Source organism: Danio rerio, chromosome 7, assembly GCF_049306965.1.
Source record: "Danio rerio strain Tuebingen ecotype United States chromosome 7, GRCz12tu, whole genome shotgun sequence".
NCBI classification, from domain to species: Eukaryota; Metazoa; Chordata; class Actinopteri; order Cypriniformes; family Danionidae; genus Danio; species Danio rerio.
Genome location: NC_133182.1, coordinates 24,375,922 through 24,388,899, shown reverse-complemented (window position 1 = coordinate 24,388,899; position 12,978 = coordinate 24,375,922). Strand labels below are relative to the sequence as shown.

The 12,978-nt window shown below is 36.8% G+C and overlaps 2 protein-coding genes across 2 annotated transcripts in view; both read right to left on the bottom strand.

Annotated features, from left to right (window-relative positions):
• Nucleotides 1-12,770, bottom strand: part of poln (polymerase (DNA directed) nu) — a 62,693-nt gene extending 49,923 nt beyond the window's left edge. The window contains 7 exon segments of the mRNA NM_001100026.1: nucleotides 1,082-1,245; nucleotides 1,472-1,975; nucleotides 2,997-3,112; nucleotides 3,791-4,569; nucleotides 4,776-4,857; nucleotides 5,067-5,213; nucleotides 12,718-12,770. Coding sequence (NP_001093496.1) covers nucleotides 1,082-1,245; nucleotides 1,472-1,975; nucleotides 2,997-3,112; nucleotides 3,791-4,569; nucleotides 4,776-4,857; nucleotides 5,067-5,181 — 1,760 coding nt within the window. The 5' untranslated portion in view covers nucleotides 5,182-5,213; nucleotides 12,718-12,770.
• On the bottom strand, nucleotides 5,470-12,782 carry haus3 (HAUS augmin-like complex, subunit 3). Its single transcript, NM_001077171.2, has 5 exons — nucleotides 12,718-12,782; nucleotides 9,239-10,266; nucleotides 8,394-8,848; nucleotides 8,051-8,288; nucleotides 5,470-5,986 (listed from the first exon to the last, which is right to left on the bottom strand). The coding sequence occupies exons 2-5, from the start codon at nucleotides 10,217-10,219 to the stop codon at nucleotides 5,771-5,773; spliced, it is 1,890 nt and encodes a 629-aa protein (NP_001070639.1). The 5' UTR covers nucleotides 10,220-10,266; nucleotides 12,718-12,782; the 3' UTR covers nucleotides 5,470-5,770.
• Nucleotides 12,783-12,978: the final 196 nt, after the last annotated feature.

The following is a 12,978-nucleotide window of genomic DNA, read 5'->3' as shown; positions in this document are numbered from 1 at the left end:
AAAATATACCATTGTATCAAAAAATACACTGACTGAGCAAATGCTTGTTTTGGCAACACAACATGTCGTCTCTCTGCCGTCTGAACACTGTACACGGTAAAAACTTGGACTTTTGAAAGCTATCATGCATAATCGTGAAGTTACACAATAGAGCGCGCTGATTGGTTTGAACCAGGTTTTGAACAAGTCCTACTCGTGCATAAATGCAACACACTCAGAGACGTAATAAGGCACTCCCAGGTACAGACGTTCAGTTTACACATTGGAATACACGCTATCTCATGGCCATGACGCTGCTTCAAAAATTTGTTTCAAACCAGAAGTACAAATTTGCTCAAAATAATGCAAAAACAATCAATTTTCACTTTTTAGTGAAATATGTGTCCTAATAGTGTTTTTAGCAGTGTGGGGCACATATATGACTGTCAACAGCTCAAAAAATGTGTTTTGGTGTTTCGTAACCCTTTAAGGTGGAAAGCGCATGCGCACACACACACACACACACACACACACACACACACACACACACTCTTACACTTACACTGTAAAAATACTGTCCCCCGCTCACTATTACCCTTAAAGTCACTTAAGGGGGAAATCCCCTACATTTTCCAGGTTCTGAAAATCACAAGAACAATGAAGCCACATTTGAACCCAAACACTACATTAATTCAAGCAAGTTTGATATTGTTTGGGGAAGGGTGTGAAATTGGATCATTTTACAGCAAACATGAAGGAATTTGTTTTCTTACATTCAACACTTATGGTTGTGTGTTGCTCAGTTAAAGAATTAAAAAGTTCCACTTACAATTAATTCAGTCAAAAATGTCATTTATTTTAATATGTATTAGTTTGTGTGCATGTCAGCTTACGACCAAACTGTTTAAAGTTAAGTTTGTATATATAGTTTATACAAATTTCTCTAAATTTCTGATAAATTCCAGTAAAGATATTTCCAAAATTCCAGAGACAAAGTTTCCATAGAAATGTTCTGCCTCTTTGCAACCCTAGATTCAATAAAGAGACTAATCAAACGCCTCTGTTTCTTTCTTGTTTCCTGCCTAAAAAAAGACAAGCACACCTGGCATAGGCATCCTGCTTCTGTGTAAAGTCCTGTTGGGCCCAGGCTGGTGTCTGTTCTAATCTGAGGTACAGCACTCTCTCTGGTGGTCTCTCCAGTGGTTCCTCTGAATTCAATTCACTCTTTAGCAAGATCAGCAGGCCACACACTGGAGGACACAGTTTCTTTAGGAGACAATAACCAGACCAAGTCATTAATCACTTATATAGCATCACTCATACAACATTTGAAGGAATTTCAGTATCCATTTAATGTCTTTGATCAATAACTGAATAAAAAAAATGTCAAAAACAGACATTGAATAATAGTGGATACATTTACCAAAATGCTGAAATACTTATGAGCTAAAATAATAAAATATCATCTAGTGATTGACAACTAAAAACTTACCTGTTCTGAGTCCAATTGTGTGGTGCCGTCTTGATATACCATGGTAACAACAAATGCTTTCGCTTTTCCAGTCTCCTCTAAAATACATTCTCTCTCCTCTTGGGAGACACGGCCTGTGTCACATACCCTCGGGTCAGAAATCAAACTAAAGGCCCCTTTTAAGGTTGTTGTGGTTCCATCTTCTTTTCTATCTGTTTCTGAAAGAATATGGCTGCTTTCTTTGGAGCCTGACAGACTTGAATCTGAGGTTTTGGTCAGTTTGTTTTGTTTTTTGCCTCTTTTACTCTTAAATATTTTCTGGGGTCTGAGAAGACGGCGCTGCCTCTTGACCATAGGCTGAGGAGCTTTTCGTTGCTTTAAAAGCCGCATTGAGCCATTTACCTGGTGGAAGAGTTGTATGGGGAACCTTGGGTTTCTGAATGTCTTTTTGCACAAAGCTTTTTGAGAGGGTCCAGGTGGTTCCCATTTCCCAGCATGCTTTGAAAATGATGTCACCTCAACTGCCTGCATGTGTTAAAGAAATGCAGAAAAAGAAAGAAAAGGGCATCCGAGTTTAGCCTCACACCAATAGCTGTTATTCACATGTGAATAGAAAATATTCACAAATGCAAGCAGGAAGCATATATCAGTAACAGACAACCTTTTGCTCACAATCTTCCATCTCAGAGTGTAACTGTAAGAACCAGACAAATCAGCTTAAAAAGCTTCAATAAAAAAAACACGTCCACCAGTCCTCAGGCTGTCACTAGTAAAGCTTCCTAAAGCAGTTTTCAGGTTGATGCACCCACTTTAATGACTTCAAGAACTGCAAGTCTTCATCTGGTGGTACTCACCCTCTAACCGACCTTTTTGATTCTTTACGTAACAGACATCTGCAGTAAGAGATTTCCATTATTCATTAGTAGGCGGTTTCACCTTGGAATGAGTTCAAATAAAACTACAAGCACTAAGGGTCAGAAGATTATTGCACACTAGATAATAGATCCCCAGATATTATCCAGAATTTAGTGTTGTTTATCTATTTAAGTCAGCATGCAGGTTAGAGATGCTTTATTTTTGATTGTATGCGTGTGTGTTTGTGCTCTTCATCACTATAGTGCTCTATATTTCAGAACCCTGGGGAAAGATCTTTTTTTCTATTCTTTACTAAGGAAATTTACTCATTTAAATGCAGGTTGATGCTTCTTCCTCTAAATCCCCACAACACAACACAACGTTCCTATCGGTAACACCCTGTGCTGTACACGGTGACCCTCATTCTCAATCATTTGCATGTTTACTGCTCCTTTAAAGATTATGGTGTTGCATTTTCTTTTCAATTTGGAGAGATTTTGCATACACATTGTAAAGATGTGTTCTTTAAATCTCAAATGGATATAAAAATAAAAAGATAAACTGAAAAACAGCAGAATCAAAAGGCAAAAGAGGTATTGTAGACAAAAAATAGGCTTAATTAATAAAAAAAGATGATATAACACAAACAGGAGTACCTTCTTCTGTTCTGAAGTCAGTACTTCTGCATTACCTGAGAGTGGGGCTGGATGCTGTGCTGCATTGCATTTCTGCTAGATGATGCTGCACACTCCATCTCTCCCTCTAGAACAGGCATCACGACTGTATTATCATCTGACTGGGGAGAAGCTGCATGTATGAGAAAAGTGAACGGTGCATCAGCAAACTTGATCAAGCTCATTTCTGCCCAATGGACAGTGTTGTATCATTACTTTGTACCTAGTTGGCATAAAACACAAATATGCACTGATCTGCACCATTCTGCAAATAATTCAGAATTATCAGTATACTGATAAACCTGTGAAACGAGTTTGACCATGAACTGGATCACTAAATGGGTGTGGCTGAAAAACACATTACCAGTCTTATCAGCTTAGATAATACACTAGTAAAAATAATTTAAGACAGGTCACCCAAAATTAAAATTTACTCATTATTTACACGCCCTTGTCTTGTTCCAAACCTTTTTGAGTTTCTTTTTTCTGTTGAACACAAAGAGGATATTTTAAAGAAAGCTAAAAACCTTTAACTACTGACATACACAATAGGAAAGACAAATATTACTGAAGTTAAGAGTTGCATGTTTTATGCTTTCTTTAAAATAAATAATTTTGTGTTGAACAGAAGAAACTCAAATAGGTCTGAAACGAGTGAAGGGTCATTAAATGATGACAGAATTTTTACTTTTGGCTGAACTATCCATTTAATATGTGAAATGTTGGCATTTTGTAGTGCAGCCCTAAACATTTTTAAATATGGTTTAATAATATTTTGTATCACCTAGAAATCTATCATTAATCTACTTACAAGTTCTTAACTTGGTAATGTCTCTTCTTTCAGTGCCATTGTCCACTTTCTCCCTGCTTGAGTCCATCATTTTATCTGACCTATTAGCTGTGTCTTGCTGACATTCAAACACAGAAATACTCTCACATCTTTTGGCATCTGGAGAGTTTTCCATTGGAACTGACAATTGACAGTTTCTGCTTTCTTCCCAGTAATGGCTGGTCTCCAGAACACATTTTGAGGTTATCATGTCCACATTAGATATACATCTAAGACTACCAAGTTGCACTTCTATAAACGCAGCTCTGTCCTCAGAAACAGAATCACTGTTTTCTTTCTCTGGCAACCAGGGTTGTCCATTATTATTCCGCTTGTCCACAATATCAATCATTTTGCCCTCTTCTCCAAATGCAGGCTGACAGTTGTCAATAGGCAACATAAAGTTGAACTTCTTCATTGGAGGAGTCTCAGGTTGACTGCAACCCACTAGGTCTTGTTCAGGGGGGCTCGCTGGCTGAATCCATTTCCTCTTTCTAAAGGTCTGTCCATGGATCTCGGATTGTGTAATAACATCTGCTCTAGCCTGAGGACTCCCCATACTTGTTAAGCAGAACGTCTGCAAACTGTCTTCTCCCTGAACTGAAGGTGTGAAATGCTGGCCGATGGGCGTTATGATATTGTCAGCATGGTCGAATACAAACCTCTCAATAATGGGTAAATTGAGCGCAAACCTATCAATGGCCATGTCTTCCAACTCTGAGGAGTTTGAATGTTCTGCTAGCTCATTTAAATTCAAGTCTCTAAAGAGAAAAACATGAATCAGAAGATAAATTGATCAGCAGGCAAGTTCTATGAATGGAAATTTATGACTAAATATTCTATACATAGAATTTATTTGTTGATATTAGGAAAATAATGTCATCAATGATGCAATACTGTATGTTTTGTATAAATAAATAAAAAATGCTGCTTTGATTCATTCGGTTTCATTTGTGGCATTATTCACCTGCTATTCCCTGAGTGCAACTCTACATTTCTGTCATCACCATCCTGCTGCTGGGCCATTCCAAATCCTTGATCGCTCCAGGCTGTAATTTTAATAATTTAACAGATTCCCTCAGACAGAGAAAAATACTGAATCCCTTTTAAACAGTTGCTTGTGAACAAAGTCATCGCGCCTATCTTAAAAGTTAAAACTTGCAGTTGAGCGTGAACAAACTAATAAATTTCAACATCCTCTTGGCCATAATAAACCTTAAGTTATTAATTTTGGAAGAAAGTTCCGTTTCTAACTCACTAGCTCTGCTTCTGTCTGCTTTTTGCACATATTGGACCCGAAGGGCTGATATGATTCTCTGTGCAGCTGCAGAGAGTGGAACGGCATTCAGACTGCTGCAGAGGTAGCTCTCCATGTTCGTTGCTGCTCTATTAGACTGTCTTAATCCTGAAGACACAGAAAAAATAGCAATGAGGCTAAGAAGAGGCTTTGGATGAAATCTGACATAGTCAACATACGTAACAGCAGTAGAAATACATTGTTCCACATCAGTCAACTCAGATCTATGAAAATACAATCTACAGTAGATAGACAGCTGGTATTTTCAATAAGACAAAACAATAAGGCAGAAAGTGCTGAAGCAAAACACCTTCATTTATAAAAACTGTCAGAAATACACAAAAAAAAAGACTTGCTCAAAGACTTGCTGAGATAACAAATATTTATTAACAAGGATACATCTGTTAATCACCAAATAAACTAACAACATGATTTATACAAATTATGGAACATCTGTTAAAGTACAATTGCAGATTAATGTAAATCTAGGTACTGAATACAAATTTGTTAACATACCTAAAGAACAGCAGATAATACAGATCTACATACGAGACCTACAGAAGCAACAATGGTGAGGCCTAACCAACAGGGCATTGATTTCTCAGTTATATAATTTGTGCAGGAAGCTGTACATGTTGGTTGGAGTGGAGAAATGAGATTTGATTCTACATAACCCCTGCTTGAGCCTCTATATCTCTTACTGCTCTGTTGAGTAATCTTGGGTCCAGATGAAAATAGACATACAGTTCCCTCTCTCTCCGCAGGGTGGCACTGCGTTCAAGCCTTCCGCGTTTGGTTTTCAAGTCCCCAACTATCTCCTGAAGAAGCATATACAGGGTCTTCTGCTTGACCTCCAGTTCATCAACAACTATTGTGAGCTCCTAAACAGAAAGACCGGATAAGAAAGTCAGAGAGACACCAAGGCATGAAGCATGACAGGAATTTTACTAAACTTAAAGGGCAAATGTAAGAGACAGTGTATGTGGTGGAAAGGTGTTTGCCAAAGTCAAAAGGCAGGAAAGAGTTAGAACTATATATAACTTGCATTATCTGTGATCTGTTGTAAATGTTGTAGCATTCTAAAATCTGCATTTAAGTTCCTAAGAATATTGACAAATGTCTGTGCATTCAAGTACAGAGAGGTGAACAACAAATGCCACTGATGAATGAAATTGATATATAGGACTACAATAAAATAATGGTAAATCAGTTTTAAATGAAAAATGAATAAGAGTTGCAGAAACATTTAGATTACATTAGTGCATGTGGCAAATACTCAAAAGCAAATAACACTGCATCAAAAACCTGAAAATGTTTAAGAGGAATTGTGATTTAAATATAGGTTCTGAACTAACTTTGTTGGAAGCCTCTAAAAGGTACTATCAGAATAAACGTGTTCATAGATAACTATACATAATGGGTTACATAGACTAGTCGACTTTATTGCTCTCCAGTGATGCCTTTCAATTGATGTCGACTAGTTGCACAGACAAGATCACCTGGTTTGACATGAACTACATGGCAGCTTTGCTTTAGATCCCCAGTGAACGCAGTGAAGATGTGCATCGAGGAGACGTCTGATAACCAAGATGAGCCAGTAACCACGAAAAACAAAAACAAGATGTTGAGCAGCTTTCTAGCGTAAACTATCATATTAGTAAAATATGCGTCAGAGCAAGTCTCTGACATTGTAATAGGCTCAGCATCATAACTAGAGCCATACAATCTGCGGACATTTTGCTATTTCTGCACAGAATTTTGTAAAACAATTGTGTATTTATGCTAAATGATTTTGGGAATATCATAACTAAAAACTATCATAACTTAATAAATAAAAGTTAAAAAAAAAATGTTATTTACAATGCAAATCCAATTAGATCCACTGTAATTATGTTTAGTAAACAAAGCAAGTCTCTCATATATCTACGAATAGACTGACAATATGACTTTACAAACTGTATTATAAATTAATCACACATTTTCATATTAGTCAATAATATTACTGAAATTAATTTCAAAAGTGAATAAATATACATTTACACACAATAGACTGAATGATGGGCAAAAAATCTGGGGAAATCTGCAGATTTCTGTGTGAGCAGACTAGGTATGGGACGATAAATGTTTTCAAGATATACTGCGGTTAGAAAAAGTCAAGGTTTTAAAACTGGCAGTTTTTTCTGTTATACTGTTTTTTTAATTTTTTTTACATTATTTTAGGACAGTATCTCTAGCAAAAACACATATCCAAAGATACCATTTTAAATTGTAAAGAAATCTGTAAGATGTATGCATTACTTCTGCACTAAAATATTGCCTATTGTTACATTCTTACTAGAACGTGCAGTGATCAATGTGTTGTCTGTGTTTATTTGGCAGTTGAATTAGCCCAAGTGCTTAACTAAAGGGATGACAATCCATATGTTTTGCATTAAAATTAGTCACTGGTAAGGTTTCATTATTTTTGTAATGTGTTATGAGCTGTTACAGCACGTGTATATATTTCACATATATATTTTACATATAAAGTGTGGCATGTTGCAAAACATTTGCATGTTGTGTTTTACTAATGACATCACCAGCAACAAGTCAAAATCGACTTGACTTTGATAACATAAAACGATCTAAAGTCGCTCAACACCAAGTATACATCAGTATAAATAAAATATGTTGTACTGTGAGGTGTTACAGTAACAAGTAAAACCAAAGCCCCAGACAACTCTGAATCTCACCAATCAATAAAAACAAGCAGATGAAAACAAAAATCCACCACCAAATAATTATGTGCAGGAGAACTCATTTGTGTCACCAATAAGAATGACAAATCAATATGCTCACATTTTTTTGGGATTCACGAGCGATGACGGCGGTGAGGTTGAGAAAAAAGAAAGACATACCTGTGCATGTGGGCAGAGCTCCAGTGCAGGTGTGGCTGTAGCACATACCTGCGGCCTCAGGAGAGGCTGCACAATGTCCGAGTACGCCACTTGGTCAAGTGCATCTCGGTCACGTTCTAATCGAGCTCCAGTATAAGCCTGCTCTTGTCTTGCTCCATCCAAAGCCTCTTGTACAGTGATCAAATCCTCTTGTAGTTTGGAGGCTGCAGTTTCCAGCTTACTGTAAGTTTGAAATGGATCCTCTCTGTTTGTGGATGCTTTTCCCAACTCAAGCATCTGGAGCAACCTGAGGGATAAATGCAGTAAATGGTACATGTGTATTACCAACTAAACCTACATTACATGGTACAAATTGTTAAGTTAAAACTCTCTTCATTCACAGTCAGGTTACCTGGTAAAGGCTGTGTCCTTGGAGCTGATGACCTGTTGATTAGCATTAGCACCAAGGAAGGGGTCTTCAGTCAAGTGAGATTGTGTCAAAGTGTTTTCTCTTTGAGTAGCATCTTGTGTTGCTCCCTCCAGCCTCTCCACAATGTCATTAATTTGCCCCATCACCCTCTTTCCTCTCAGAAGCTCTGCATCCTGGGCCAGACGTAAAAGTTCAAAAAAGGCTTTTTGATGGAGAAGCTGGTCACGAACCTCAGTCTGTCTGGAAGCGAGGTAATTTTGCCTGGCTACCTGAAGAGCGAGATCACCACGCACCACAGGGATGTTAAGAAGACGTGCACAGTCTCGTAATGCAGAGCGGACTGGGTCTAACAAAAGAGATTGAATTTCAAACTGAACTGATGTGATCTCAGAGCGTAGGTCAGGCTCAAGTCTGCTCATCGGCGAGTAGTGCACAGCCTACAAGGAGAAAATAATGAAAATGAGAAACATTTAGATTTACTGATGTAAACTTTTTTTTTACAGTATTTTTTTACATTTTAACACAACCTTGGAAGATAAAAATATTATGCCGTTTTTGCCTCAGTTTTAAATCGAAAGTCTCAAAATGAATGTCAGAATGAAAATAACAACGTATAGTATGCTATAAAAATACAGACAAAAATGTGATTACTAATGAAAACCCAATGAAAAAAGCTCCTTCATAATTTCAATATGAACATTACATAAAATAGTATAAAGATTATTTTATTATTGCAAATAAATACTTTGCCACTATATAGTCATCATTCAACACACTGATGTAATATAATATAATATAATATAATATAATCTGAACAAAGTATTTACCTCTGAGCTGCTGTTCAATCGCTGGATAAGCCACTCTTTTGCTGTCTTGTCACCATTCTCTTCAGCTTTCTCTTTCACCACCTGGTATTGAGCCACTATAAATGCCCACTGCAGTTGTGCCATCTCCTTCTTCCTAAGCTCCACTAGTTCTTCATCCACCTCTTTCCCATTCTCACTGCAACAGCTCAGATTGGTCATCTGGGAGCGACTGAAAGTCGAGGTCTCCATTAAGTCAGAGATTCCCTGAAAGAATTGACGCTGTGTGTATGAAGCCAGAGTTTTGGTAAATTGCTCCTGTTGATGGAGGAAAGGCTCTAGAGGACACTGAGAGAAGAGCACTGGGCTCCCTGATTGAAGACCTAAAGATGGAGAGGCACCATCTTTGCTCCTTAGGGAATTAGAAAGATCACTTTGGAAAAAGCCAGCCAGTTTGGTGGTCTCCTTTGACAGGTTGTCTAGAGCTGAATTGGTGTATGCATTTTCGGCTGCTAGGGCAGAGTTGGCATCCTTTACTTTATTGTCTCCTTCCTGCAGCAGCATTTGGGACAGAGAGGAGTTTGCACCCCAGCTGGCTGCTTGCATTTGCAGCTTGTTGAGTCTGCGTTGTTTTAGCTGCTTTTCCTTACGGAGGGCTTGAAGTTCTGTCTCAAGTTCCTCAATTGTAACAGTTCCTTCTCCCCCCAGTGAAGAACAGCTCTGTGACCCGAAACCCCCATCCGCGGGCAAACAGGTTTTAAGCAGCTCAGCCAGTGTGGCCTCATCTAAAATTGGTTTCCCAGACTCTTGTAGTGACTTGTACGCTTGCAATTCTTCTGGTGCTAAAACATTGCAGCGTTTCAGGCGGTTGCAGACAATGCGTAAAAGGTGCAGGTTATCTGGTGCTGTGTCAAATAACCAGTCAAACTCTGAACATTTCAGCATTGAAGCCCGTGGGTAACCCAACCGTGACAACGCCTCAATAAACTGAGCCCCGTCCAGCATGGCTGCTTATGTGGTTGTGGCTCACACTTCAGAGATAGTTTGTTACCCTAAAGCAGATGGTCAAAAACATTTATAGCAGGCTCAAATGATTCTATGTATTCACAAAGAGAAGGCCCAGTTAAGGTCTGTGTTACATGATGTACTGCATGTGTCAAACTTAAAGACTGTGGGCCAAAACCAGCCTGCCATACAATTTTATGTGACCTGCAAGAGCATGATTCAAATCAAATGCAAACTTAGTAATTTATCCTAGTAGATAGTAGATTACATACAAAGCCAATGTGACGTCCAAGTTCAAGATATTCAACTCAAGCGTTGAAAATTCACATAAAAAGCAACCAATGAGCAATCTAGAGCAAGTGATACTGTGGATTGTTTATGGTGTGAACCTAGCATAATAATAAGGATTTTATGGGTGTCAAATTCAGTTTCTGGAGGCCTGTGAGTTTCAAACAAGCCTGATGAACTTAGAATTAGTTTAATCATGTGTGTTTTATTGGTGTTAAAGCTAAACAGTCCAAAGTTGTGGTCCTCCAGAAACTGAGTGGGACCTGTATTGACTATAAACTACATCTCCCATAAAACATGTCTAGCTAATTATTTGTCGTTCCATAGTTCTGCTCCTCTGAAATATGTCAGTGTTTTGGAGAAAGGTAGTGACTTGTGTTTAATTATATTTGCCTTTGCTATTTAATTAAAGTAATGTGGGTTTCTTAACCTGATAAAGTTATTTATATTAAAATAACCCAGAGAAGTAACATCTATTTTACATTTATTTATTTGTTACTTTTACGGCAGTTATAATGTTGAAGTTACCCATAAATGAGTTTGACACCTTTGCTGTAAGCTGTAACATAAAACCCACACAGACACAAATTATAACAGTAGTGAGTGAGTGAAGTAGTCCATCTGCCAGGTTGTCCTTATTACATGACCATTCCACATCAGTTGTGTTATTTTATTCTATATATATGCTTCACTCCCATTCATAAATTCTCTCAGTGTCTATTGGATGTGCACTTCCGAATCTTACAGGTAGGGCCAGACGGAATCTGCGGATGTTTTTTGCTATTTCTGCTGAGAATTTTGGTAAAAATCTGCGGATTTCTGCAGAATTATTTTGGGAGTATCATAACTAAAACCTTTACATGTGAAATAAAAAAATTATATATTTTTAACTTTTATCTAATGTTTAAAATGCAAATCCAATTAGATCCACTTTATTTGGTAAAAAAAAAAAAAATTTGTAATATAATATATCTAGTAAAAGACAGAAAATATTACTGTACAAACTGCATTGTACATAAATCAGATGAACATTTTCACATTAGTCAATAGTATTCCTGAAATTATTTAAAAAACTGAATAAATATAGATTTACACACATTTACTCAAGTAAATAAACAGAATTAATGATGGGCAAAAATCTGTGGAATTCTGCGCTCGCTGATTTCAGGTGGGCCTACAGGATTTCAAACACAGCCTGACAGCTGGTGTCAATAAAAAAAAAAAAAAAATTAAGCTAATTTTTCTCTTAAAACTTAAAAGAAAAAAATATACTGTTTCTAAAGCTAATTATACATCAAAGACTAGCTTTCATGTTTGTAATTATACAAATTAAATCATTTTTACATTAAAAAACTAAGAAAAAATGGTGTTATCTGCTTTTTTTCTGTGCTAAAAAACTACTGAAATAAGAGTATATAGTCTCACAACACTTGAACAGCCTATATATCGTTAAGGGTTTATATATTATTACAGGGTTCATACACTATTTTACTACAAAAACTACCTTGACTTATCCAAGACTTTCAAGTAGATTTTTATGGCCTAATGTTTCATACAATGTCTACATAAAAAAACAATACGTGTTAAAATTTATAACAGCATTTTGTAGACCACACAACAATCTATTTAGTTTCAGCTTATTTTTATATCAATGTAAAATTGATTCAAAAAATGCTAACCTATATTCAAGTATACAGATATCGTTTTTCTGAAATTTTAGGACTGGAAAATGCCATGTCAAAATTCCATGACTTTTTTTTGTTAATACATTTCTGTAAGTTACATGAATACTGTTAGGCTCCACAAAAAACCATCAAATAGTGCTATTCAAACTATTTTTGAGAAGAACACTCTCATCATGACAAGAAGTTATAATGGACGGTAATTTACAAGACTCATTGATCAGTTTGTCACCAAGTTAGCCAGAAAATTTAAACACGACTCGGTTATGAAAAAGACTCCAACAGCTAACGTAAAGTCAAATAGGCTTTCATTTTAAAGGCAGAATGTCATAAGAACAAGTTAACGGTAAATTGATTTGAATTTCAAGAACTGTTGACGATTATCTGAGCGCATCCGCTGCTACATTAAAAGCTGTGGCAACTTGTTACTTTCAAATTCAATTTTTCAAAAGCTGGATGTGATATGTACTTCACAAAACAGCTTATAATAATAATAATGATAATATTTATAATAATAAATATACCTACCTCGGAAAACAGAATTGTTTTCATGAGACACTCAATCTGCCTCGCTTGTCACTTCCGAAATGCCCGCGCTTGCCTTCGTCACGTGACATGAAGTGGTTCCTCGACAAATAAATGATTTCAAACACTTATTTTTTTCTCATTAAACTTGGAATTATATTATAATAAAGCGTATGATTGTATAAAAATATATACAAAATTGGACGTCAGTAAAAACAATTCAGAAAGTTTATCGTTGAAGGTGATTGACAAATGCTGTCGGCC